This window comes from Octodon degus, unplaced genomic scaffold, assembly GCF_000260255.1.
Source record: "Octodon degus isolate 3935 unplaced genomic scaffold, OctDeg1.0 scaffold00141, whole genome shotgun sequence".
NCBI lineage: Eukaryota > Metazoa > Chordata > Mammalia > Rodentia > Octodontidae > Octodon > Octodon degus.
The window spans coordinates 579,439-606,435 of NW_004524717.1; the positions used below are offsets into that span (position 1 = coordinate 579,439).

General features: G+C 38.2%; 1 protein-coding gene and 1 pseudogene across 3 annotated transcripts in view; both read right to left on the reverse strand.

Moving 5' to 3' along the window:
* The window catches only part of Hspa14 (heat shock protein family A (Hsp70) member 14), a 42,524-nt gene that overhangs the window by 13,862 nt on the left and 1,665 nt on the right, over nucleotides 1-26,997 (reverse strand). Inside the window, exons 1-7 of one of the 3 annotated variants that reach the window (XM_023701871.1) lie at nucleotides 24,455-25,147; nucleotides 18,801-18,877; nucleotides 18,564-18,669; nucleotides 16,611-16,701; nucleotides 14,863-14,967; nucleotides 13,691-13,852; nucleotides 9,951-10,106 (exon numbers count right to left, since the gene is read on the reverse strand). In XM_023701871.1, coding sequence (XP_023557639.1) covers nucleotides 9,951-10,106; nucleotides 13,691-13,852; nucleotides 14,863-14,967; nucleotides 16,611-16,701; nucleotides 18,564-18,669; nucleotides 18,801-18,877; nucleotides 24,455-25,016 — 1,259 coding nt within the window. In that variant the 5' untranslated portion in view covers nucleotides 25,017-25,147. Of the gene's footprint in view, nucleotides 1-9,950; nucleotides 10,107-13,690; nucleotides 13,853-14,862; nucleotides 14,968-16,610; nucleotides 16,702-18,563; nucleotides 18,670-18,800; nucleotides 18,878-24,454; nucleotides 25,148-26,997 lie in introns of those variants that run through there. The other 2 variants (XM_023701872.1, XM_004641743.2) reach the window with 2 other exon arrangements.
* LOC105743614 lies at nucleotides 12,022-13,680 on the reverse strand (annotated as a pseudogene).

The window sequence follows — 26,997 nt, forward strand, 5'->3', positions numbered from 1 at the left end:
GTTATGGTTTGTGTCTACTTGTCCCCCAAAGCCTCATGCAGTCATGGGGCAGAATTCTAGAGTTTGTGATTAACTCATGATCCAGTGCTGGGATTATGGACGTGAGTGCTGCTAGGATTATGGGTGTGAGTACTACACCCAGCGTGGGGCAGAAAGCCTGAATGCAACATAAGGGAGACAGACTTGCTCTCTGTAGCCATTGTTGCTGCTGCTCCTCCCTTTTGCTCTTGCCGTTCTGACATTTTCTGCCACCATAAACTGCTGCCCTCTGCCATGTTCCAGTCTGCCTTGGAGCCAGCTGAGTATGGGCTGAAACCTCCACAAACTGTGAGCTAAGTAAACCTTTCCTTCCTTAACTTTGAGTGTCAGGTATTTGTCCCAGCAATGAGAGAATAGTAACTGAGACACTTGGGTAACTAAGTAAGATGGTGTCTAAAATTTAAAAATCGAAGCAAGGAAGGAAGGAAGGAAGGAAGGTAGGTAGGTTACTTTTTTATTTACTAGTACTAACAATACATACTGAGCACTTGGACAAACTTAGCACTAAGATATACAGTGTAATCCAAAATTACGGTGAATGCTACTGCTGTATGCCATCCACACAGAAAGGCACCCTGAACCTTAGTAACACTGTTTGGTACAATCAGTCAGCTCTGAGCTATGGCTGAGAGAATGTGTGTTTTAGTGTGCCATAAAACACGCATCATTAACGATGCTGTAACATGAAATTTTGTCAGTTTCACTGGTGTTATGCTATCCTGTCACTTAAGATTCCAGCTTAAGAAAAGTCATTATAGGATTGCAAGGAAGATAGCAGAGTGGTGAACAGCATAAAAAGTCTTTCCAAGATTTGGTGTCCAGATATTGGAACATAGCAACATGAGGAACAGAAGCAAGGAAGTGGGTCCCTAGGACCCAACAAAGATCTGAAGTAAGAACTGAAGTTCACGGGGAGAAAAGACCTCAACATACAAGAAAGAGGTAGCAGTTGGGTTTTTCTCCCTGAGCCCTGACTCACTATATGGGAGGACTGGTTCTAACCTGCAGACCCACAATGACTGCTGGCAACCCCAGAGGCCTCCACAGTAGACTGCAGTGGCTGGAAAGTTATTTGAGTTCAGACACTGCCCAGGAGGAAGCTAATGGTCAGTAGCCATTTTGGAGAAGGGCCAACTGAGCTTAGAACTCAGACATCTGCAGGCCAGCTCCATCAAGCAGATCCTAGCTTCAGAGAAAGGCAGAGCCGAGTTCAAGGTGGCAGGAGGCATGTAGTGTTGTAGCTAAACAAGACGGATTCCAGCCTTGCAATCAGAAACTAGCCTGAACTGCAGCAGAACTAAAGGTACAAGTTTGATGAAATCATCCACTACCCTGGCATAAGTCTATAGCTGGCTTGCTGGGACTAGTGGCAAGTAGAGATATGGATTGATGCAGACATAGTCTTAGTTTCTTTTTCCCTGATTATTGTTTTAATCTAAATTATCACAGACTTTTTGCTATATTGTGGGATTGTGGAGCAGTGCACAGTACTGTGTATGTATTTATATGTGTAGCATTTTTGGTTTTAACGATTTTTGCCAAAAAAATTTAAAATGTATTAAAAATATTAATCCTAACATATAAGAATACTAAGTCAAAATAAAATACACTGTTTACAGTATGCATTTCTTTAACAGATAAAACATACTGTGCCATACAGTATATATATGTTGTTAAAATTACACAGGTTTACTAGTTTAGAAAATGGTTAGAAAGGCTGGAGAGATAGCTTGGCAGTCTAAGTGCCTGCCTGGCAAGCACAAGGACCTAGATTCGATCCTTGGTACTGCATGCCCTGCAGGCCCCGCACCATATGGGTCACCAAAACTGGGCAGGGTGGCACACGCCTGCAGTCCCAGCACTTGGGACATTGATACAGGAGATCACTACGAGTCTGCGCTGCACAGAGAGACCCTATACCAAATAAATAAACAAACAAATAATTTATCTAAAAAAAAAATAATTAAGACCATTAGAACTATTTTTGAAAGTGTTGGTAAGGTTTGTAAGAGTGTCGGAAGGGTTTACAAAGCCTTAAACATATATAAATGCTAAAATAAATATAACATTGCTACTTTGCTGCTTTTCACTTATTGCAGGGGTATCTGGAATGTTACCTCAGTGATAAGTGAGAGACCACTGTATACATGGAAGACTTCTCTGAGTAGTAGTTATTACCTAAGAGTAGTCAAAAGTAGCAATAAAGTTATCTGCTATCCTGCCACAGCAGAAAAAGAAAATGATAAGACACTTAAGCAAGATGCACCCCAGACTTAATAGCTTACCAAAGTCAAACCCAGGGGGCAATGAGGCAGAATATAAAAGCCATGCCTAGACTCTCTCTAAGGGGTAACAAGGGAAGTGACAAACCAAATAAATAAGATTTTAAAAAAATAAATCAGAAATAATTTATCAGGTAACTACAGAGATGGTGATCATAATGAAAGACATGATTAATGACCCTAGTGCATATACAGAATAAAAAAGAGCTTAGGAAAATGATGGAAACAAGAATGCCCAACATAGGAAAGAAATGGAATCCATGAAACAGATTCAAACAGATATTCAGGAGATAAAAGCTTCCATCAAAAGTATCCACAATAGGACGAGCCACCGTGTGGACAGAATCTCAGATATTTAAGACAGAATTGTGGTTAGTGATTATGAAAAGAATGATTTCTTAAAAATAGCAAGGGACTACAAGAAATCATCCCAGCAGTTGCTAGATGATACAAAGAAGAATAACTTAAGATTGACTGGAGTCAATGAAAAGTAGCATAAATGACAACAACAACAAAAACCCTATTAATAGAGATCATAGCAGAAAACTATCCAAATGTGGAAAAAGTATTTGAAATACAGGAAAATGAGGCATACAGAACTCCAATTGGTTGTAATTAAGAAAAAAAAAAAAAGGCAGGCAGGGAGATAGCTAGGTGGTCTGCCTGGCAAGTGTAAGGACCTGGGCTTGATCACCAGTACTGCACGCTGCGTTGGCCTGGTACCAAACCAGCCACTGAAGCCAGGCATGGTGGTGCGCACCTACAATCCCAGTGCCGGGGAGGCTGAGACAGGAGGATCACTGTGAGTCTGAGCTGTGTATCGAGACCCTGTATCAAATAAATAAATTAATTAATTAATAAAATAAATCTAAAAAACCTACATCAGGGCATAGAATAGTCAAGATTACAAAAATTCAACATAAGAACAAATCTTAAAAACTATTAGGGAAAAGAAACAAATCACCTATAAAGGAAAGTGCAGCAGAATCAGAGCAGACCTCACAACACAAACTATCAAGTCAAGGAGTGAAGTATTTCAATCCTTAGAAGAAAAATACCTCCAACCCAGACTGATGTATTCTGGAAAACCATCTTTTACAACTGATGGAGAAATAAGATACCTGTGGGACAAAAGACACTTAAGGAAATTAATGACCTCCAATCCAGCACTCCAAAATGTTCTAAAGGTTATTGTAGAAAGAGGTAACAAGGACGACAACTTCGTGAATCCTAACTGAAGGACTCCATCAAGCAAGGCAAGCAATTAAAAGGATGGGGGAAAAAAGAAACAACCAGCAAGAAGGAAAAAAAAAAAAAAATGTAACAAAGATAAGTCAATACATATCAGTTCTAATCATCAATGTTAATGGTCTCAATTCACCAATCAAAAGAAACTGGCAGAATGAATCAAGAGGCAAGAGCCAACAATATACAATATATAAGAAACACAATTCAAAAAGAAATTTGCAGACGCAAAGCCAAAGGATGGAAAATAATACTCCATGTGATAGGAAACTGAAAAAGCAAGAGTATATTTACACACAAAGTGGATTTCAAGCCAAGACTGATTACCTGAGACAAAGACGGTCACCACATATTTGTTAAGGGAACCATCCAAGAGAAAGCAGTAACAATCATAAATATATATACACCAAATACTAGTGCATCCAACCATATACAACACATATTAACAAACATGAAAAATCAAATACTAATACAATTGAAATGTGGAACCTCAATACCCCATTGTCACAAATAGACACACAAACCAGATCCCTTAAAAAAAAAAATCAATGAAGAAACATCAGAGGTGAATCAAACTTTTCAATAAATGGACTGGTAAATGTCGACTGAGTGTGCCACCCCACAATTTCAGAATATGCATTTATCTCAGCTACACCTGGGATGTTCTCCAAAACAGACCACACACAGAATATGCTTAAGTAAATGCAAAAGAACTGAAATGACCCCATCCATATTATTAGATCACAGTTCAATGAAACTGGAAGTCAATGATAAAAGAAACTACAAAAACTACATAAGGACATGGAAACTAAATAACACCCTCTTGAACAACAAATGGGCTAAGATGTAATTTAAAAAGAAGTTAGTCTGTACAACAAAACAATAATGGCATTACAACATACTGGAACTTAAGAAACATAAGAAAAGCAGTCCTATGAGGGAAACTTATAGTGGTGGATTCTCGTACCAGAAAAAGAGTAAGCTCAGTAAACAACCTACTACTAAACCTGAAGCTTTTAGAAAAAGAAGTACAAGTCAAAATCAAAACATGTATGAGGGAGGAAATTACGAAGATCAGGGCAGAAATTCTTAGTTGAGACTAAGAAAATAGAATCAATAAATCAAAGAGTTAATTCTTTGAAAGATTAAAACTGAGAAATCCTTAGGCAACCTTATAGAAAGACTCAAATCTGTGTACTCAGGAATGCAAAGGGCAAAATCACAAAAATCTGATAGCAATCCAGAAGATCATCAGTAACTACTTGGAGGGACCAGGGAGATAGCTCAGTAGAATAAGCACTTCCCTGGCAAGCGCAAGGGCCTGAATTCAATCCCTGGTTCCGCCAAAAATAAAAAAATAAAAAAATAACTACTTGGGGAACCTCTATTCTAATATAGTGGAAAACACAGAAAAAATGCACAGGTTCCTAGAAAGATATGAACTAGCAAGGCTGGATCAAGAAGATATAAAAATTCTAAATAAACCAGTATCAGTCACTAAATTGAACAACTATCTCAAAAATCTAACAAAGTCCACACCCTAATAGATCAATAGCACAATTCTACAAGAAATTAAGAAAAAAACCTAATATCACTACTCCTCAAATTTTTTTAATGAAACTGATTGCTTTTCTTTTCTTTTCTTTTCTTTTCTTTTTTCTTTTCTCAGGACCAGGGATTGAACTCAGGACCTTAAGCTTGCGAGGCAAGCATGTATTCTACTGAGCTATCTCACAGACCTCTTTAATGAAATTGAGAGAAGCGATACATTCTTAGAAGTATGTACTGACACCAAAACTAGAGAAGGACTCCCCCAAAAAAGACACAAAAATTTTCATAAGATACTGGAAAAACAGAATGCAGCAAATTATCAAGAAGATTATACACTATGACCAGGTAGGTTTCATCCCTGGCTTACAGGGATGGTTCAAAATATGTAAGTCAATAAATATATCACATTAACAGCACCAAGACAAAAACCTTGTGATCGGGTCAATAGAGACAGAAAAAGCATTAAAGACCAACACCCACTAATGATAAAAACCCTACAGAAAATTTGAATAGCGTGCCTTTATTTCAATCCAATAAAAGCTGTCTGTGACAAAACAACAGCTAATATCATACTAAGCAGTCAAAAACTGAAAGCCTTCACTCTAAAATCAGGAACACAGCAAGGATGTCACTATCACTGGTCTTATTTAACACAGTTCTGGAAACATTAGCTAGAGAAATTAGACAAAAGAAAAAGAAAAGAAGAATTGGAAAGGAAGAAGTTAAATTATCCGTATTTGCTAATGCGTGATAGTCTACGTAGACAACCTCAAACACTCCACACCAAGGCTTACAGATTTAATAACCAAATTCAGCAGTGTAGCTGAATACCACCAATAAATTAGGAAAACACAATAACATTAAAAAAAAAAACTAGGAATCTATCTGACAATGAAAGAAAAGGATCTTTACATAAAAACGACAGTACTCTTAAAAAAGAGATGGAAGAAGGTATCAGAAGATAGAAATATACCCCCACCCATTCAAATCAATATAGTGAAAATGGCCATCCTGCCAAAACTATTATACAGATTTAATATAATCCTGATCAAAATTCCAATAGCATACCTCAAAGAACTGGAGAAAACAATCCTAAAAATCATTTGGAATCAAAAGACCTAGAATAGCAAAACCAATTCTGAGCAACAAAGGCAAGGCAGAGTCATCACAAACCCTGACCTGAAATTATACTACAAAGCTTCTGTAATAAAAACATGGTACTGGCAAAAAAAAAACAAAAACAAAAACAAAAAAACCCCAAAAAGCGAAAACAGACCCAAGAATCAATGGAACAGATTAGAAGATGCAGAAACAACTCTAACCATACTCAGCCATCTTATCATTAATAGAGAAGCCAAACATTTCAATGGAAGAAAGATAGCCTCTTTAATAAATGATGCTGGAAAAACTGGCTTTCTACATGCTGAACAGTAAACCTACTACTGATATCTCTCATCATCCATAAAACTAAAATCGAAATGCCTCGAAGATCTAAAAACTAAAAAAGAATCACTGAATCTGCTAGAAGATAGAAATAGGTAGAACTGAAGATACTGATGTATAGGAATCAACAACTGGGATCTCATGTTATTAAAAATCTTTTTCACAGCAGAAGAAACCATTAACAGTGAAGAGACAACCAACAATGTGGGAAAAAAAATTTGCCAGCCATTCAAACAAAAAGACTAATATTTAGAACATACAATGAATTTTAAAAAAACCAGACGTCCCAAATTTAAAGACCCAATTCAAAAATGGACATCTAAAATGAATAGATAGGGGCTAGGGAGATAGCTTGGTGGCATAAGTGCTTGCCTGGCAAGCCCAAGGTCCTGAGTTCAATTATGGTACTGCATGCCATATGACTCCAACGAGGTGTGGTGACACACACCTATAATCCCAGTGCTGGGGAGGCTGAGACAGGAGGATCACTAGGAGTCTGAACTGTGTAGGGAGACTCTGTATCAATAAAAATTTTTTTTTTTTTAATTTAAAAACAAGGGCTGGGGAGATGGCTCAGTGGAATAAGTGCTTCCCTGGCAAGCACAAGGGCCTGAGTTCAATCCCCATTTCTGCCCCCCCCCAAAAAAAAAATTAAAAAAAAAATTTAAAAACACTTTATTTATTTATTTTTTGGCGGAACCAGGGATTGAACTCAGGTACATGCGCTTACCAGGGAAGCGCTTATTCCACTGAGCCATCTTCGTGGCCCCTTAAAAACACTTTAAACAAAATGATTAGATTATTTCTGAGATATAGTAGAAATGGCAAATACAGGAAAAAATGTTTAACATCACTAGTTTGAGAAATGAGAAAACAACGCTCAGATTCTATCTCATCCAAGAAAGAATAGACACCATCAAAACACTAACCAATAACAAATGCTGGTAGGGCTGCGGGGAAAAAGGAACCCTTCTACATTGTTGATGGTAGCGTAAACTGGTGCAACCACTGTGGACACCAGTGTGGAGACTCTTCAAAACCTAAAAATAGAGGTTCCATTTAAGCCAGCTATTCCCTTTCTTGATATCTACCTGAAAGAATTAAAAGCATCACACCACTCTGATATATGCACACTGATGTTTATAGCCGCAGAATGCACTAGCTAAATCTTAGAAACAGCTCAAATACCCAAATAAATGGATAAAGGTGTTTTTTCATACAATGATGTACTACTCATAAAGGATAAGCCTGAGATATTTCTAGCTATGGATATACTTTGAGACCATATTCTTTAAGAATCAAACACATCAGTTTAAATATTTCTCTGATGTGAGAAACTGAAAGTATAAATAAGGAACAAAATGTAGAACAGATACTGAGAAATGGGAAATCACTTCAGTCTTTTGGCTAAAATCCAGTGCAGAACTGGGTAGAATATTTTCAAATGAAAGGGGAATAAAGGAAGAGGAAGGGGGAAAGGGAAGAAAGGTTAAGAAAAAAAAAAAAAAAAGGAAAAATGGAAACAGTGTTTGTAAATAAGGAGAGGAAGAAAGGTTAAAGGTAAGGGAGACGAATGGAAAAAAATGAAGCAAGATATGTTTATAGGTACAAATTCCCTGTTATACATATCTAAAATGTACTAATTAAAAAAACAAAGAATTGTAACCCTAGGATATGAAACTTTCATCTATGCTCATGATTCTGATATGAAGGTTTAGAGTTCTCATGGGAAATCACCCATTCTTCTCATGTGAAGAAAAAAGCACATCAATGATGAAGATTTTTTTTTTTTTTTTGACCTTGATGGAATTGTGCAAGCTGACATTGTACTCAGGAATACAATTGTGAGCTCTGGCATCGTAACTTCTGTCAAATAAAAACATTACAGTGCGATTTGATATGCCTTATTCTTTGGAACTGGCACTGTGAAACTTTGGCTCTTCCCCAAAGTGAAATGAACATGGAAAGGAAACACTTTGTATCACTTTTCTATATCAGGCCAACCACAACAGCACACTTTAAAGGTACTCACTGATCAGGACTTATAGAACTCCTTTTGAAAGTGACAAAAACAATGGGATAAGTGTGCTCAAAGTAAGGGGGAGCACTTGGGGGGGGATTCATGGCACTTTGTCTTTTACTGTAATCAATTTTCCCAATTTAAACATTTACTATATTTTATTACATTGCATATTCTAGAAATAAAAATATATAGCTATTCTTCCCACCATGAGATTTCAATTCACTTCCATCATTAGGATTGGAGCTTCAAATACTTTCTTCAAAGAGCTAGAGTAGTGCTGCCAGCAGAACTTTCTGCCAGCTACCAGTCACCTAAGACTACTACTGAGTACAGTACTTACACTGCCTTTTTAATATGCTAATTTAAATTTGAATAGCCCTGGGTAGCTAGTGGCTATTGTACAGGGCAGCTGTAGCTCTAGGTACTTCAGGAAGCCCAGGTAAAGCGAAGATGTTCAATTAATAGAAAGATGGAAAAGCAAGGTAACCCAATAAGACAGAGTCCCAAAACTATGTAACTACAATGCTGGAAAGTTTGGCTGTGTTTCAAAGTTACCTGGTAGATCACTGGGAAGGTTTAACTGGCTAACCAAGATAGCTACTTTTATTCTTAGTAAATAGGAAACAAAACCCCAAGGCAATGTTCAGCTGCCCTGGCTTTGTGCTTTCTGGGGAACAGTGTAATACTGTATTTTGTAAAAAGTATCTTAAATTATATAAAAGAGGTATTAAAAACTGTTTTCTGCACATCAGAAAAGCTTTTCAAATGTAAAATATTGATGATGGTGGACATAACAAACAAAAATAAGTTATATGTCTCTCTTTAGTACAGTGTAATAAGTACTATGCATGCAAACTGCCTGTGTTTACCTTAAGTTCCATCACTTATTATCTGTGTGACTTTAGGCCAGCAATGAAACCTGTTTCTGCTTCTTTGTGTATTAAATGAAGGTGATGCTAGTACCTATCTCACCAGGGAGATATTAGGATTCAGCAGCAAATGGGAGAAAATACTTAAAATATGGTCTAACACACAAAGTAAAGTAGCATATTAATTAATATGGGAACATAAGTAAACCCCACGTCAAACTTAAGCCAACAGGGAACTAGGAACTCAGAAGTAGGACTGCAATTTAGGAAATGAAATCAAACCTTATCTCATCCTTCTTTAAAATTGCTAACTGCAGTCTAAATAGGGCAACAATCACAACTAATTATTTAGGGAACAATTAGTCTGACAGTAAAACTAAAAATAGTAAAATTCCCCTTTTATAGATTTACTAAATTTTAGGCAAACCTAACATGGAAAACTGCACCTATATAAGATTCACTTGGAATATTTTAAAGTTTTTTGAACTTCAGTGTTACCTGGATACATTGCAGTCAAAATCTTGACCTTCATATAATGAGTCAAGGAAACAGTTGGCACTTCCCAAGGTTGACAAAGAATGTTTTGCAACTTCAGCACTGTTCATCAGTTTCATCATGGCCCGGGCATTTCCCCTGACATCATGTCTGAAGGATCTAAATGAAAAAATACAAAATTTTGAAGTTTAGAATTATCAGAAATTTAGAAATTCATGTAACTAAAATCTGAAAAATTATTAAGATAATAAATTCATGCATCAATATTACACATCACATACTAGCATTTGGCTTTTTTGGTAGGACAACTTCAATAATTAACACATTGCATACATTCTTCCTAGTGGTTAATTGCTGTACAAGATGCAGACATGATATCCTATTTACAAACACTATTAGAACAAATCCCTCTATTCATTAAGAGAATGTAACCATTTTGAATACACAGATACAGAATGGACATTCATCTTTAATACCTTTTTAAGTTCCGTTATTTGAATATTATAGGTGTGTTAACCCAGCAAAATAATCTAAAAGAGTCCAGTAGTCCATAATAGCATTGGGTCTTCTGCTTCACTGGCAATATCAGAAATTGTTGATTTGAGTCTCCTACAGCTCAACATAACAGCATGGCTTTACTTCTTATACTTCGTTTTTATACTTTTCTGCTGGATGGTTAAGACCAAGGTAAAGCAGGACCTATGCAACAAGAGTTGTAGCTTTTGGGTCTGATAAGGTCAGTGAAATCCCCTCAGGATTTATCCTGAGATCCTGTACCTCAGATTGTAGAACCTTTGTCAGTGTCAGCCATGTGGATGAGTCACGGCCATTGCTTGGCCAATGTGTTCTCCGTGAAAGCCTGAGAGAATGTTTTTTCTCCATGTAACTCTCCTTAGACACACTCTACATCATCAATCACTTTACTCTTTGGCCCCATAATCTCCTTGATCAGAAAATTTGGGACACTACCAAGCTACATGACGTTACAGTACAAGTTCTCATATGTCCTGAGTCTTAACTGACCTTGGAAGGCTAAGGCCAAAATGTTGACTTTCCTTGCAGCCCTCCTTTTTCTCTAATTTTGGTCTGCAAACTTAGGTTATTAACCCTCCAGGCATTTGGCTTTCTAATCCTTCAAAATTTTGTTACAAATATTCTCTACAATTAAAAGGACAGTCCCTTTGAGAAAAAAAAGTAATCAATTTCTACTTTGAATTGCAACACTTTTTTTTTTTTTTTTTTTTTTGTATTTTAGGGAAGGGTCTACAGGGTGTTTAGGTTCTCACTACTAGATTGGACATGTAGTGATCTGCTTGTTTACAACCTCCCAAGAACTGGGATTACAGGCACCGCCACACCCAGTCTCAATTGTCATTTCTGTGTGCCCCAGGGGCGGGGCCAGCACTGCAGACCAGGGGACTGAATCCCCGGCCCCTGAACCCACTTGTAGGCGCTTTAATCCACTGAGCTATTTGGCTGGCCCTCTGATTTGCTATAATGTATAACCATAATAACAGATTGTACTGTGAAGAATATAAAATAGCTATCATTTTTTTACAGGTGAGATAAACACAGACTGCAGGAGACATATGTAATTGTCTCTTAACTCAGCCTTTACAATTGTGGCATAATCACTGATCAATAGTTATCAGTTAAGCACTAAAAAAAAAAAATCAAAGAAATCTAAAGGTGCTTCTGCAAATACAAAATACACAAAAGTTCTATCTCCAATGTGAGTTAATTTTTAAAACCGCTGGCTAAGTAACAATCATTCACTTTTGGTAAAATAACATCTTTATGGCTGGCCAGATAGCTCAGCGGACTAAATCAATTGCTTAGACAAGTGCAGGAACCAGGTTTTGATCTCGGGCGTGCTGTGCTGGCTCCACCCCTGGAGCACACTGAAAGTTATTGAGATTAGGCATGGTAGCGTATGCCTGTAATCTCAGCACTTAGGAGGCTGAAAACAGGAGGACCACTACAAGTCCGATCTGTGTAATAAGACCCTGTACTAATAAAAAAAAAAAAAAAATCCCACCAGTATCTGTGTAATAAAAAGCAGTATAGGTCCTGCCTACTTCCAGGCATTGTCATCTGACGTCTCACTGCTGCTGGTTTCGGTGTCAGAATCCTCAAACTCTGCTTTACAAGTGTTTCTCCAAGGAGAAAAGAGGCCCATTTCTTCTCAGCTGCTCTGTCTTCATGTGGAACTCTTTTGAGCTCATCCTCTGTGAGTGGAAGGCAATTCTCACCATTTTCAGGATAGTCCTGCCATCCCATTGCTTTCAATAACTGTATTCTGCTTCTAGAGAATGTGAGAGGACCTGCCCTTCTTCCACAACAGGGAGAGAGAGACCATTCTGAAGACAGCCTTGCTCCTCATTTTCCTTTGGTTCGGGTGTGCTGTTCTCCAAATCATCCAGCTTTTCAGTCTCTGTTTTCTGAGGAGTCTCCATTCCGGTCATTCTTCAGAGTCTTCAGGAACTCACTCTTCCTGTCGGTAATTCGAGGGTCAACTTGGTCAGACGAGAGGAGCTGATCTCAACTGGAGGGGTAGTGCTGGAGGGACTCTCTTTGGGAGAGCTTAGAACTACACCACCAGCCAGTACCACTGGTTTGGTAACAGAAATTGGATTGGTAAAAGCAGACTCCCAGCTAGAGGAAAGGGATCCTGATTTGTGTTCCATTCCATTCTGTTAAGTTTTCCATGCATTGGGCTTGGAAGGAGGTGGTGCAGGCTTAGGAACCAGGTTCTTAGAGACACTTGGAACCATGGTTGATGATTTATTTCCGTTTGCATGGTGAGATCATGGTGAGGTGAATGCAGCAGAGAAGGCAGCAGCAGGATCCTCTTTGGAAACTTTTTTGATTACTAGCATCTTGGAGGGTTGCCTGGCACCAGGTGGATTTTCCTACACTCCAGAAGGGGTCCCAATAGGTCTGCATGACTGAATCTGCCTGCCAGCCAGGTCTTTCTCAAATGAGTGAAAATACAACAGTTTTTTAAGAATTATTTTAACTGAAGAATTTGGTCAACCTTGTATAAAAACAGTATTATCTCAACTACAGTTTTTCACAGTAGTAAGGTCTAAAATATAATCTTTATTAGATTGATATGTCCAAACAGAATTAAGACTTTTAAGTGGAGTAATTATAACCACTAAAAAAGACTAAAATATTATTGTAGATTAGTAATTGAAACAAATACTTTGTAAGACATTAACTCACCAGGCTTGGTGGCACACACCTATAATCGCAAAACTTGGGAAACTGAAATTGCTGCAAGTTTGAGGCCAGTCTAAACTACTTGGCAAGACTTTGTCTCAGAAAAACCAAAATCAAAACAAAACAAAACAAGAGACATTAACTCATGGAACAGGATGATAATATTAACTCCACCAGGACCAAACTTTTAAGTCCAAGCTGCGTAGTGAGACCCTGAACCAAATAAATAAATGAATAAATGTTTTAAAAAATCAGAATAAAAAATAAAAAAGGTGCTAAGCCTATAGTGTAATTCAAAGGCAATTGGATCTAATCTTCTATATCATGAAAAAAAGAAAAAGAGTAAGAGCAACTCACAATGATTAAAAAAAAAATTTGCTGAGCTCTAAGTTTTTGCAATACTGTAGCTGACAAACTCTGCCCTAAGGACGCCGAAACTCCAGAGGTAAAGATAATCTGGTGTCCGTCAAAAAAAAAGAAATATGCTCTTTTGCATCACCGAGGCCATCACTACTCACCTCTGGAACTCTGAAGCTAAGTACTGTGCTAAGGCTGCTGTGAAATGTGCACCTCCAATGTTATCATCAGTGTTGGTTGAAAGAACCCGATACATCCCACTGTTAACTTCCATGATGCTGAGCGATAAGGATGTTCCTCCAAGCTTGAATACCAGAACATTGCTTCAAGGCAAAGAGAAAGTGTGTAATTTATCATAAAATCACATTTTAAAGCTGGGTTACACATTAGAAATAATTTAATCCTTTTAAATCACAAATGAGGAAACTGAAACTCTCAAATGAGTAAGTGTCTACAGTGACTTGGTGATGAATTTAGCCTTGAACCTATATATTCTGAATCCATATTTTTTATCTTCTTATTTGGAAAATACATGTAAAACTATTCAGTAGCCAGAGTTCAAAACACTAACTTTCCAAGTCAATCAGGAAGACATTAGTGATTATAATGAATTTCAAAATAACTAAAAATAGAAATTCTAATGAGGTTATTGTGTTAAATATTATACATTTTATTATGTCCTATACTAGTCTGAGTTAATGTTAGTTACTACTACATGTTCTACAGGTGCAAAACTGTAGAAGTTAATTCCCTATGTCTTGTTTATCAAAATTTATAATCTGATATTTCTGTATTTATCTAGTTTACCTAAAAATAATTTCCAAGTGACTAATACATATTAATTTAACTATAAGAAGCTGAGTAAGGTAAAATAATTAGGGAAAGTTAATACAATATCTGAATTAATTTCTCCAATTGTCATGACAATCAGATCTAGAGACAGGTAGGACATAGCTAAGTTAGGGTCGAGCAGGTCTGAAGTCTTCACTCTTCATGCAAGATTTCCATTCATCTCCTGCCAAGTCCAATGTACATAAAATAGTAGCCACTATTTAGAAACATGTGTAATCATTGGAAATGCTGGCAATATCAAGTGTCTTAGCTTATGTTGGAAGTGGGCCAGCGAATAACTTTTCAATCTTCCTCTAATAAAGGGACAAAAGGAGGGCAGTAAGAGAAGGATTGAAAAGCTCAATCTTCCTTCCTGTGATGTCCTTTCTCTGCTTTCAAAGCATTTGTTTCCCCAACTGTTTGAAAAACTCTGAAATTTTCATTATCTTTCATCCTTAGTGGTTGGGAGCCACTACCTTAAAGAATGACTGTGACTTTTTACCTTTTTCCGGTGGGGCAGTCTTGACCAATTCCATAAGCAAGAAGAGCTGCAGATGGCTCATGTATTAATCGTAAGACATGAAATCCAGCTGCTCCAGCTGCTTCTCTGTGAACAATTTGCTTTTAGTGGATTTAATATCACAACAGCTTAAATCTGATACTTTAAGAGATGCTGTGCTACAAATTTATGTAATAGGTAAGATTCTATAAATGGATGAGACATATAAGATCTTTGGAAACAAGGATGAACATGTGAAATGGAAGTTATTCTCTAATAGTTCTCTTTCTGTTAAACACTACAATGTTCAGAGTCCATTTTCTTTTTTTCTTAATGTATTTAGGACAGGGCCTATAGGGTCTTACTAGGTAGATCGGACTAGTAGGGATTCTCCTATTTTCAGCCTCCCAAGTGCTGGGATTACAGGCATTGTCACTGCACCCAGTCTCAGTCACTGACTCAGCGAGCCCTGGGGGCAGGGCTGGCACAGCATGCCTCGGATAGAACGCCAGCCACTGCGTTCTGCCTAAGCAAGCGCTTTAGTAAGCTCAGCTATCTGGCCAGCCTTTTTTTTTTTCAGAGTCCATTTTCTTGAAGAAGAAAATACATGCTTACATTGAATAAGAAAAATAAAGCTCTTGGGGGCACAGGGATAAGGCTCAGCAACTCAAGGCCTACCTAGCAAGCCTGAAGTCCTAAATTTGATTCCCAGTACCCAGCCAAAAAAAGCTTTTAGAAATGGCCACGATGAAAAAAGTTCACTCTTTTTGTGTGGTGGTAGTGGTGGTCTCTTTCTGGACTCTCAAAGTTGAGAGATGCTCTGCCTCATTATGTAGAATTTCTCATACAAAACATTTACCAAACTCTCCTGATACTTCTGTGAGATCAGAATCATGTTTTACTCATCTTTGTGAGTACAATGTGGCTTAATTAGCAAAGACATTTAACAAATATTAGCTGAATGAGGAAAAATGTTCATGAGAGATTAAGGTAAGTTTATGAAAAGTTTTAAAATTTTTCCAATTTTTTTAAATCTAGGGAACTACTGAACTAAGACAATTCTCTCTCAGAAAGAGTTTCAGCTGGGTGCAGTGGCACATGCCTGTAACAATAGTACTCTGGGAGGCTGAGATAGGAAGGTCACAAATTTAAGCCCATTCCAAGCAGTTTAGCAACTTAATAAGATCTTATCTAAAAATAAAATTGGGCTGGGGATATAGTTCAGTGCAAAGGTCCAAAGATCAAAAACTGGTAATATAAGCATCTGGGGGATAACAAAAAACAGTCACTTCGGTGCTTGCCAAAATCCCAAATGGAACTCCACCCAGCAAAGCAAAGGGATACATGCTTGATAATTACATTTGCCTTATTACCTGTAAAAACAATGTTAACTTTTTGGTTTAATACTATGGCCTAACATGAAAAATAATTACAAATATTTTCTATGATTGTATATTCTTATATAATTCACACATAAATCTTAAATATATGAAATAGGCAATGATTTGTACATAACAGTTTAATATGGTAATTATGAAACTTCTCTATGAAAATAGCTAGAACGGTAAACTATATCTAAATGTTAGGTGTTTTTGGCATTTCATAAAAGGAAACAATGATTATCACCATACTAAAGTATTTACAATACAATTTTATGTTACACTATTTTCAAATATAATTTTGTATTATGAAATATGGTATTGTGAAATTTGCATTTCTTTTAAGAAAAATAAACTCTATATTATACTTACCCAAGAGCCTTTTTTTGCTTCTCTCCAAAATCAAATGGAACAGTAATAACCACATCATTTGCATCAGAGCCCAAGACAGAATGTGCCGTTTCTATACATTGAAACATATAAAAATAAATGTATTTGTGTTGTTTTTCAGAAACAAGGTCTGGTTATATAGTTTAGGCTGGGCTTGAACTCACTATGTAGCCCAGGGTAGCATCAAGCTAATAGCAATCCTCCTGCATCAGCCTCTTGAGTTTGTGGATTAAATGTGTGCTGCTACGCATAGCAAAAATTCTAATGACAGAAATAAATGTGAAGATATATTTTCTGATGTATCCTAATTTATGCCAAAGATCTCACAAAACAAATGTTTAAATTCAGTTGATGTTTCCACCTGTCAATTTCTTGAGTTCTTAAATCACACAATAATTTGTGTACTTTATGATGGTTGTGGTGAGCACTGTGTGAGGTCATATAGTGGGCACTCTCTAGGAGGAGTAAGTTCTTTTTTCTTTTTTTTTTTGTGGAACTGGGGATTGAACTCAGGTCCTTGAGTTTGCCAAGCAAGCACTTATTCTACTGAGCTATCTCCCCGGCCAATGGTGAGCACTGTGGACCTAGAACTAGGTACTGTCCAAAAAGGCACAGTTACGCCTCAGTTTCAACGGTCTTCAAATCAGATTCACTGCCACAGAGAACAGGCTTCTAATAAGCCAACCTGGAGACATATCACTATACTCAGTATGTTAAAAGGCCGCCTTTCCTCTCAGATTCCTAACAATTCCAGAGTGGAAATAAGCCTTGCAAATAATCTACTCTAGAATTTCCCAAATCGTTCCACAGAACACTGCTCAACTTACTGTACTTTGTTTAAAGTGGTGATAAAACCAGACATATTCCTGCCTAAATTACTGTCAAGAGTTTACTATTAATCTTTTTTTTTTTTTAATTTTTAGGAAAGGGTCTACAGGGTGTTCAGGGTCTTACTACTAGATGGACTCATGGTGATCAGCCTGTTTACAGCCTCCCAAGAGCTGGGATTACAGGTGTGCACCACCATGCCCAGCGCCCAGTCTCAACTGCCATCTCAGAGCACCCTGCAGGCGGAGCTGGCATAGCAGGCTTGGGGAATGAAATCCTGGCCCCTGCGCCTGCTTGCAGGCACTTTAATCCGCTGAGCTATTTGGCTGGCCCTTACTATTAATCTTGAAGATATTTACTATTTGTCATGTTTACTTGGTCAAATCTCAAAAAAATGTTCAAAGTATTAATCTGGCCCAATTCATTTATGTTACCTAAACTGAAAATATGAACTCTGAAATGCTCTAAATCAGTGTCCAGAAAGAGTTAAGACTTTTAGAGCATTTCAGATTTCAGAATTTTGGACTAGAGATATTCAATCAATAAGATCTATATAAATAATGCCCAAATCTTAAGAAAAAACAACCCCCAAAACCCCAAAATCTAAAGTATTTTACAGTTCCAGGTATTTCAGATGAGGGAGACTCAACTAGTACTACAGTGAAATCATAATCATGGAAGGTAAGTCATAGAAGGTGAAATTACAAGGCAGAAAGTGGCCAAATCACATACATAGTTTAGGTCTTCTTATTGCTAATCTGCTCAGTACTGTCCAAAAGAGTTAGGCTACTTCTCCCAAGGTCCAAAACTACTCCTACTTGGTAGAGGCCAACTTTCAAAAGATCATTTAAGGGCTGCAGAGATAGCTCAGCGGTCTAAATGCCTTCCTAGCCAAGCACAAGGACCCAGGTTTGATCCCTGGTACCGCATGCCATGCTGGCCCTGCCCCAGGCCTGACAACCACGCATGGTGATGCCTGCCTATAATCCCAGTGCCAGGAAGGCTGAGACAGGAGGATCACTACGAGTCTGAGCTGCTTAGTGAGACCCTGTACCAAACACATTAAATTAAAAAATCACTTAAAATTAACTGTTTTTTGTTCAATACCTTTCATTTTACTAAAAATCAGTCTGGCAACATCTTCTGGGTTAACAATTTTTTTTTCTTCTCCGGTATCTATTTCATATCGTAATTTCCCATTTTTCTCAATGACCTATAAAAAAAATTATAGTTGAGCTAAATAAAGAATAATTTTAATACAAATGTGAAGTTTAAAAACAACATTACCTGTCAAGACCTTTGGCACTCTGTACAACAAGGAAGCAATAACAGAATCATACTCACTAAACATTTACTTTCCATGATGTATTTCTGAACTTGTGGGTCATCAGAGCTGTCCACAGAGAAAGATATAAAGGTAGCTGAGTATTAAAATTAGTATCAAAGTTATATATAAGGTTTAAAGACTGTACTTTTCAATGTCAACAAATATTAAAATATAAACAAATTACATTGCTCAGTAAGTCTTCTAATATTACAGAAATAAGAATTCAATGGAACATTTAGGATGGTTATAGTAATTCCCCTAAAGTGTTAATCTGCACAACTGAAAGTACTCTTTCTTGTGCTGACCAAGCTGCATGTGACTTTCCATTTTATCATTGAATTTACGTCACAAACTTTCACATTAGATCATGAAGCCCCAACCACTAAGATAGAAAGGATAAAAGGAGGTAAGACTGCAAACTGAGAGCAGATCTCATTAATATCATCTTGGTTATTTGGTTTCTGTACAGAATATCCAAAACTGAACGATAGAGCCTAAGTATGAATGCTGTATATAGTGCAGAGTACTACAGTACCTATACATACAGAACTACAATGATGCCCCATACTATTAAATGTATATGGCAAGAAAAGATTAAAGCAATGGGCCTTGTGTTGCTTCAGACAGCAATACCAATTCATGCATACTACAGAACATTTTCACCTACTTCATCCTCACAATACCTAAAAGGGTTCAAGTTTCATGGGCATTATTTTGAGAGTTAGCAAAGTCTTTTCATGGGGGGGGGGTGTGTACCAGGGATCAAACTCGGGACCTTGTGCTTCCCAGGCAGGCATTTAAGCTAAGCTCTCTCCCCAACCCTGGGCATTATTATTTATTTATTATTTATCTTGCCCTGGTCATTATTTTAAAGATGTTCAGAGAGGGGCAATGACTCACACTAAGGAGCAGAACCAACTGACCCTTGGTCTTATCTATCAGGCTACCAGGCAACCCTTGTTTATTCTTGAGCACACTGTCTCCCACTAATACTATAAATGACCACCGTACCTTCACCCCAGAAGACATAGCAATCGCTGACCCTTGGCTTAATTCTACCTAGAAATAAGGATGAAATGGACTAGTATCCTTCTTAGTAGGATTCCAAACAGCTCTGGCTACTTTATAAAGAAACCAACTTTAAGTGCTTAATAACAATAAAAATTAATAGTGGTTAATTGTAGAAGGGCTATAAAAACGCTGAAGATCATCTATATAAATAAAAGAAAGACAAAACAGACTAACTAGGTTTCAAATTTTTTTTCATTATTTTCAGGTTCTTTTGTCCTATCACGTAAAATAGCAATTAACAGGAGAGGAGCTGGCTGAAAGTGACACTGCTAATTAATGCCCTGATGGGAAGGTATCCAGGTGTTTATTACAAAAGTTAAAGTATTTTTCCCATTAAACTTGCTCTCCCTTTAACCACCTAGACTACATTCCAGATGAGTACTTTAAGACTAGAAAAAAAAGTATGAAAATATATTCATAATTTCAAGCATGAAACTCATAGGCTGTTCTCTTTAGGATAGAATTTAAGACAACCAAACAATTTACCCTACTGTGTGTGGGTTATCCACTGATCAGACAGATTAACTTTTAAAGATATTTTGTGGAACTTACAGAACTCTTAGAAATGGAAAACAAGTTCTCAACTGCTATTCAAAAAGGATCTCTCTCATCTGAGGACAGAAAGCACACAGAGATCTTAGGGCCATACACAGGCAAGACAGGGAGTATCAAAAGCAGGAAAGTAAAAAGCAGAGAATGGAGGTGACAAAGCAGCACAGGTATCACCAGAAAATAGCAGACAAACCCACAACTACATACAAGTAAAAACTTTATTTGTCCACACTAGGATTAAATTACTTAACAGAAACACAAAGGTAGTGAAGGTAGTGGGAGGTCAATACACACAAGCACCACATTCACATCATGGTCTTCAGGAAACAGTATGGATCCTACCATTGCATCACAATGTTCTCAGCATGCCATATTTTCTTGCTCTTCCTCCTAAACACCTCTGATAGTCACCATGGCACTATACTGCACCATTCTCTTTCCCCAATCATTATGTGTCTACTCATCTAACATGCTTCACATTCATCTGTTTGTGGGTCCTCACAACATCCCTGTGAGGTAGGTGGGACAATCATTTGGTCCCACATAAGGGAGGAACCTGAGCCAGGCAGTGGCGAAAGGTTTGTGAGGCTGTCCAGGTAGTGGGTCTGGAAACAAAGTGTAGGCAGGACTCTCTGCTTGCTTCCCAGCACATGGTCTCTCATTGTAACCTTTCTCCCCACAATATTCTGGGCATATTTTTCTATTTGTTAGGACCCTTTCTTGAGTTTTATTCCCACACTGTTGCACTTCTCCATTAGATTTTGACAAAAGTGCCTCCAAACTGTTAACTCCAGTTCTGAGCACTTTTGCTCTTAGCACTTTTAATTATTTTAAATAAATCCCTGCCCATACACTTTCCTGCCATTACATTTATATGGTAGTTTTCACTGTTAAGTATTCCATTTTCCCAGACGATCTATTTAATCTTTATTAGTGATTTCCAGTTCTGACACACATCCCTCCATGTAACAGCCTAAGACAATTAAGATGTGTTTATGTGTGTGTGTCTTTCAATGCCTTAACTTACATTCCCCCCTCCCCCTTTTTTGAGACAGGGTAGTGCTATTTTAGTTCAGGCTGTCCTTGAACTCACAATGTAGCCTAGGCTGGCCTTAAACATGTGACGAGCCTCCTGCCACAGCCTCCAAAGTGCTGGGATTACAAACATATGTGTCTTGAAGGCATGGAATCTGTGACAACTGAAATTTCACTTTGTATTCTTAAATTATGTTACTTAAAATATTTTTAGAATTGAAAGGTACTAGAAAAAGTATCTGGTACAAATCTGTCATTTTAGAAACAGAAATTGAGGCATACAAAGTGATTCACCCAATGAAATGAAGTGTGCCAGGATTACAGTCCAGCAGTTCTAACCAGATTCGTGTCGCACCCCCGCTGCTCCACACGCCCAGCAGGCATTCACCCTGGCTGCTGGCCTACTTGCCACCTGTGGTGTTTGTGATACTGACATCTTTCCACCTAAGTGCATTTCCAACATTTAGATAAGTATCTGAGCCTGGTATGTATAAAACACAACCCCTCCCAACACACCTCCTGCTTGTCTTTCCGTGTCTTGGTTGCAGGAAAACCTCTTACATCCCAAATGCTCCCATCTGTATTTCCCAAAGTATTCCTTTTAAATCCCAACAATACCTGTTTGTATTTCCTGAAAGTACTAAATAAACCACTAAAAGCTTTAAATTAACGTAAGTGATGGCCAGTAGTTGTTTTCTTTTTAGTTAACTGGAAAAGTAGCTTCATCTCTCCCCAACAATGTGTACTGAGGTGGAGGGTATATGTGCTGAGTGCTTGTGCTTAAGAATTTATTACAATCTTTATCTATAGTGTTTTCAAAGCTAAAGGCAAAACGAAGTTCATCTCTTTTACCATATGCTATTAACAAACTGAACTTCTGTTTGTATCATTTGAGAAAAAGTGACCTCGGAAAGTTTCCTAAGGCTTGCCCCTCTTTAACAAAATAGATCAAAACAACAAAACCAAAAACAGCTAAAAGAACAAAATTAACTAAAAGCAGATTGGAAACTGACACAATCCAAATTGTTCCCATAATGTTCAAATGGCAACTACAATTTAAAGATATAACATCTGCATAAAATGACCCAAATAATATAAAACACCAAATAATTTACTTACATTTACTATCTTATGAAACAGCCAATATCTCACCATACCCAAGATCACTACTGATATGAACCACAATGTACTATTAATTGTGGTTGCCTGTCAGTTCTTAATTACATCCTTATCTTGACAGGAGACAAGAACCAGTACAATGCAGGAGAGAATACTCTCCTTTGACTATTGTAAGTTCTTACTAGTAGACCTGTCAGAGCCACTGCAGCAAAGGTAAGAGATAAAGGTACAAACATATGTTGTGCCTACAGTAGGCTAATGAGCCACAGGAGGGCTTGAAAAACCAAGATCTCAAACTCTGTGAAGCAGTCAAATTAATCCAGTAATGATTTAAGCAATGAGGTCATGCTATGCAATTGCAGTCCTATGTCTTGTGAACATGCTCATCTAACCTTGCCTTGGCCAAGGTCATGTGCACTAATAACTTACATTATGTATAGTACTTTCAAATTCTTTCACATCTATTAGCCACATGATCCTCACAACAACCCTGTGAGGTAGGCAGGGCAGGAGTTATTTATTATCTGTCCCCCATTTTACAGATGAGGAAACTGTCATAGAGAGGTAAAGAAGATTGTCTCATATTAGAGACAAAGCCAGAACAAATTGGCTCTTGGACTTGGCTCCATCTGCTTTCTATTAGGCCATCCCTCACATTTCAGGAAGATTTTTCAACTAATGGAGGATCTTGGGAAAAGGAACTCACAAGTAAACCCCTACCACTCTACATATTAATGATTCATCTCCTCTCTCTTCTGAAGACACAGAAAGTGAGGGAACCAGGAGGCAGGTGCTGGAAGTAGACTTCTACCAGTTTAGGAAATGCATGCTTCTGTAATCAGTTCCTAGCTTTTGGTATTTGAAATCAGCCTCTGAAGCAATTTTTCAAGCCCTAGCTGAAAAGCACCAGTGGCCTCTTCCACTGCCGTTGCCAAGCGTCTGACTGCGATGACAGCATCCCTGCGCAGCTCATTGGCAGTGTCTTGCTGGGCACTGGCCTCCTCACCAATAGCAATTAGCCTGTCCAGTTTTTCTTCCTCTCGCTTTGAAAGTTCTCGTGCCAATCTCCTGTTTTCTGCCAACTCAGCTGCAATAGTCCTGGCCACTGACCGCCTTCTTCGCCTTGCCCACCTTGGTGGGGCCTCATTGGCCACAGGCCTATCCCCAGCAGAGACAAAACCAAATCTGGAAGAGAAGACTGGAGGCTGCAGTGTGGAGGCTGCACCAGGAGGGTTTCGGCTGGTGCTGGTGGAAGGACTGGGCTCACCCGACATGCCCAGACTGGTCATGGGACTGCTCTGACAGGGAGCAACTGTACCTCTGAAAAGGTTGTGGGAGCTGCTGTAGCTGGGGGTCCCTTGAGAGCACCCTGAAAAACAAAGCAACAATGTTGCAGAGAGGACATTCCTACTAAGGGAATGCCTGGAGCCAGCAGCAAAGCTGAGTCAAAACTAAGGCTATTCTCAGAAAGGTCTCTTTCTACAAGAGTTGGAAAAAACTTATTCCGTACTACGAACATTTTGCCTATTGTAATCTCTTCTCCAAGACTCCAAGACTTCCCTCTTGCTTTCCAGAACCCCTTTCCATGTGGCTATCCAACCCATCTATTTCTAACTACTATTTTCCCCATCTATTTCTAACTACTCATTACCAGTAACGCCAAAACTAGTTTATTTCTAAGAGGGTATGTCTTTTAGGTTTCAAGAATTCTAACACCTTATATACCTAGGGTTAGAGCTTTTTAAAGTTACAGCCCTTAATTCTACTATCAGGTTTAATAAAAAGGACGGGGTGGGGTAGAAACAGCAGTTGAAGAGAGCACTATTTCAATGTTCACTGTTGCTTAGAATTAAGTGACCCCGAGACCCCAATCCTGAACATGCTTGGGAGTTACCTGCACCCGAGGATTCATCCCAGGAGTCCTCTAGGTCACTGGTTTCTCGGATCCGGTCACTGATTCTCAGCTGACAATCATCATCTGATTCCTTAACTGTTTTCAAGACAGGCTGACGGTCAGCTGCCTGAGTCCTTTTTGCTTTCAGAATGCTGGTTCCCTCTTCCCCTGGTGTGCCAGAGGCCACTAAGTTCTGATCACAGTGTTTGGCCCAAGCAGCAGCCTCCATTAAGTTGTCTGGGTCAGTCACTATCTGATTTCGAAGCAGCTGATCCAATGTGTCATAAAACGGACAGTGTGGTGGGTCACCCATACTTGTGGCATGAGCAACATAGGCCTTTAAATACAATGCCTTCAGAACTTTAAACTTGGAGCGGCACTGACGTTCGGTGCGGCGGAAGCCTTCCTGTTGCATTCGCTTAGACACAGCCTGATAGACATCTGCATTGTGATGCACAGTCTGGAGGCGTTGAATATATTCTGCCTCACCTAGTATGGAGAGAAGAGTTCGTGTCTCCTGTCTGGACCACCGGATGCCCGCACTGCTATTAGCAGTGGCCATAGTGGGCTAAGAAGACTACTGAAGCAAGCGCTTGGGCAGCAAGGTGCAAATGTGAAGGTGTGGGGAAGTTCTGTGTGCTCTCAGCGTATTCCCAGGAGCCAGCCGATTCTTCCCTCTCAGGGCTAATTGCTGAGAAGTCAGGTCCAAGGACCGCATTTCTGACTGGAAGGCCACAGGGAATGAGAGTTACAGAAAGGGTGTAAGGATCATTTTGGCAGCAAGTTAAGCAGTGCTACCCAAGAGTAGGTCATAAATCGGCATGACCCCAAGACTGAGAAAGCCCATCTTAGGAATTCACCCAAGGTGGGCACTGGACTAAGGGTTCAACAGCTTATTAACAAAAGGACAGGCTCCTCCATAAGGGGCCAAATACTTGCAAGGCTGACAACTGGTACAACTATGTGTCTGTAAAAATCAGCAATGTCTGGTGAAAAAACAGGTGAACAGGAAAATAACCTGGAGCATGAGGAAACTAACTTGAGGGCCTACAGAAGGTATCAAGCTGTGGCTGGTACTCACCTGACTGGCATTATTATGTTTCTTTGCTAAAAAGTAACTCTGAGGGCCAAAAATTTAAGCTCAAGCCATTCTTCTAATATAAAATTTGAGCTTAAGGCAGAAGACAGAGTCATCATTACTCCAGCCACCTGCCCCCAAATAGCAGCATAAAAAACAAATACATGTTGGCTACCAGGGGATATATATTCATACGAATGTTCGGTATTTTGAGTATATTCATATCAATTTGCTACTTCTGATATTAAACTATAGTTGTGCAACCATGATGCCTCTATTCTTTTCTTAAACAACAGATGAGTCTAGTCACCTCAAAATAAAGTTTAATTAAAAAACAAATTGTTAGCTATGCAGTGATTCCGGCTCCAAGACTTACTACAATTTCTTGCTTTTTCCCAGAATGTATGATTTGAAAATATCTGACACCAAACAATTTTAGTATGCTTTGTACTAGGTTTTTTCAACAAGTAGAGAATATAGGAATAGATTTACCACCACAAAAACTTGAATCTTCTCCAAAATAGAATAGTTTCTAAAAATACTGAAAGGAAAAATATACTAATATAAAAATATCTGTACATACAAAAGAAATGAATATTAAATCCAATATTTAATCTCCAAATCCTAAAATACAAGGAAATAAATTGTAATCAAATGAAATACAATGGCTGCAGAGCTGGGTATAGTTCAGTGGTAGAGTAACTGCCTGACATGCACAAGGCAGGGGGAGGGGAAGGAGGGGACATCAGAACCTAGGGATGAGGGTTAAGAGACTTGAGCTGTAGTTTTATTTAGTTTACCTCTGTAATTAACTTAAAAATATCACTCTTCCATGTACCTCAGTTTTCTCATCTATAAATGGGAGAGAATATCTGCCCTATCAATTTTTATAGGGATGTTGAAAGGCTTAAATAAAATAATAGATGTGAAAGCACTTTGAAAATTTAAAACCACTCTATCAAGTGCTACTATTCTAGTGAAAATGAAAACCCCTAATTATTATGGTAATCTATAATTTGAGGACACACAAGTCTGGGGAAGCAAGTCTCTTTAATCTTCTAATTAACATTACACCAGATGATTAACCTGACTCGTACATAAGACATTACTTTCAGCTGTTTCTCTAATGATTAAATTTGTAAGCCAACTAGAAGTTAGTTCCCAGAAAGCCTTACAAACAACCTTGAGCAAGAAAATCAATAGTTTCTACATAAATTGTGACCAATTACAAGATCCTACAAAATTCAACCCCATGCAAGGAAGTCTTCAAATTTCCACAATTTTACTTTTAGTTAAAAATTACAAAAATGTGGGCCAGGGAGATAGTTCAGCAGCATAAGCACATGCCTGGAAAGTACAAGGTCCTGAGTTTGAGCCCTGGTACAGAAAAAAAAAAGTGAAAATAACCATCTCCAAATGAGACAAACTGTCAAAAATAAATGGGTGCTGGTATTTATCAATACTG